Source organism: Coturnix japonica, unplaced genomic scaffold, assembly GCF_001577835.2.
Source record: "Coturnix japonica isolate 7356 unplaced genomic scaffold, Coturnix japonica 2.1 chrUnrandom475, whole genome shotgun sequence".
NCBI classification, from domain to species: domain Eukaryota; kingdom Metazoa; phylum Chordata; class Aves; order Galliformes; family Phasianidae; genus Coturnix; species Coturnix japonica.
In genome coordinates, this window is record NW_015439877.1 from 105,090 (window position 1) to 105,940 (window position 851).

The 851-nt window shown below is 45.8% G+C and overlaps 1 protein-coding gene across 1 annotated transcript in view; it reads left to right on the forward strand.

Annotated features, from left to right (window-relative positions):
• Window positions 1-851, forward strand: part of C3 (complement C3) — a gene marked incomplete at its 3' end in the record, with an annotated part of 75,095 nt that overhangs the window by 37,218 nt on the left and 37,026 nt on the right. Inside the window, exon 11 of the mRNA XM_032441658.1 lies at window positions 559-663. Coding sequence (XP_032297549.1) covers window positions 559-663 — 105 coding nt within the window. The remainder of the gene's footprint in view (window positions 1-558; window positions 664-851) is intronic.

The window sequence follows — 851 nt, forward strand, 5'->3', positions numbered from 1 at the left end:
TCCATCAGTCTATATGAGGTCAATATATCGGTCTTGGTTAAGAAGCCATGAGTCCATCAGTCTATATGAGGTCAATATATTGGTCTTGGTTAAGAAGCCAGGACTCCATCAGTCTATATGAGATCAATATATCGGTCTTGGTCAACAAGCCATGAGTCCATCAGTCTATATGAGGTCAATATATTGGTCTTGGTCAACAAGCCATGAGTCCCTTAGTCTATATGCAGTCTATATATCGGTCTTGGTTAAGAAGCCATGAGTCCATCAGTCTATATGAGGTCAATATATCGGTCTTGGTTAAGAAGCCATGAGTCCATCAGTCTATATGAGGTCAATATATTGGTCTTGGTCAAGAAGCCATGACTCCATCAGTCTATATGAGGTCAACATATTGGTCTTGGGTCTTGGTCAACACTTGGCTTTGGGTCCAATTGACTCCTTAGTCCATCTCCAAGGCCACCTACACCCCATCATCAAGCTATGACCATCCTCATCCACTTTTTGGCTGCTTAAACCCTTCTGTCCAGACTTGGTCCCAGTTCTAACCCCCCTGGATGGTTTTCATCCCCTCCAGCATCTCCACGAAGACACTGCCCGTATACCTGAAGGACTCCATCACCACCTGGGAAGTCCTGGCTATCAGCCTCTCTGAGAAGAAAGGTAAGAGATGAAGATGGAAGGAGGTTCCTCGGTACTAAAAGACTCACTCAGATCTTGGGGGTGGACTTTAGGATTTGAGGGGTCCCCAAAACCTGGAGGGGTTTATTGGGGGGTCTCCAAAATGAGAGGGGGATTTGTAACCCTAGAGAGCTATTCCAAACTCTATGGACCTCTATGGGACTTGAGGGGTC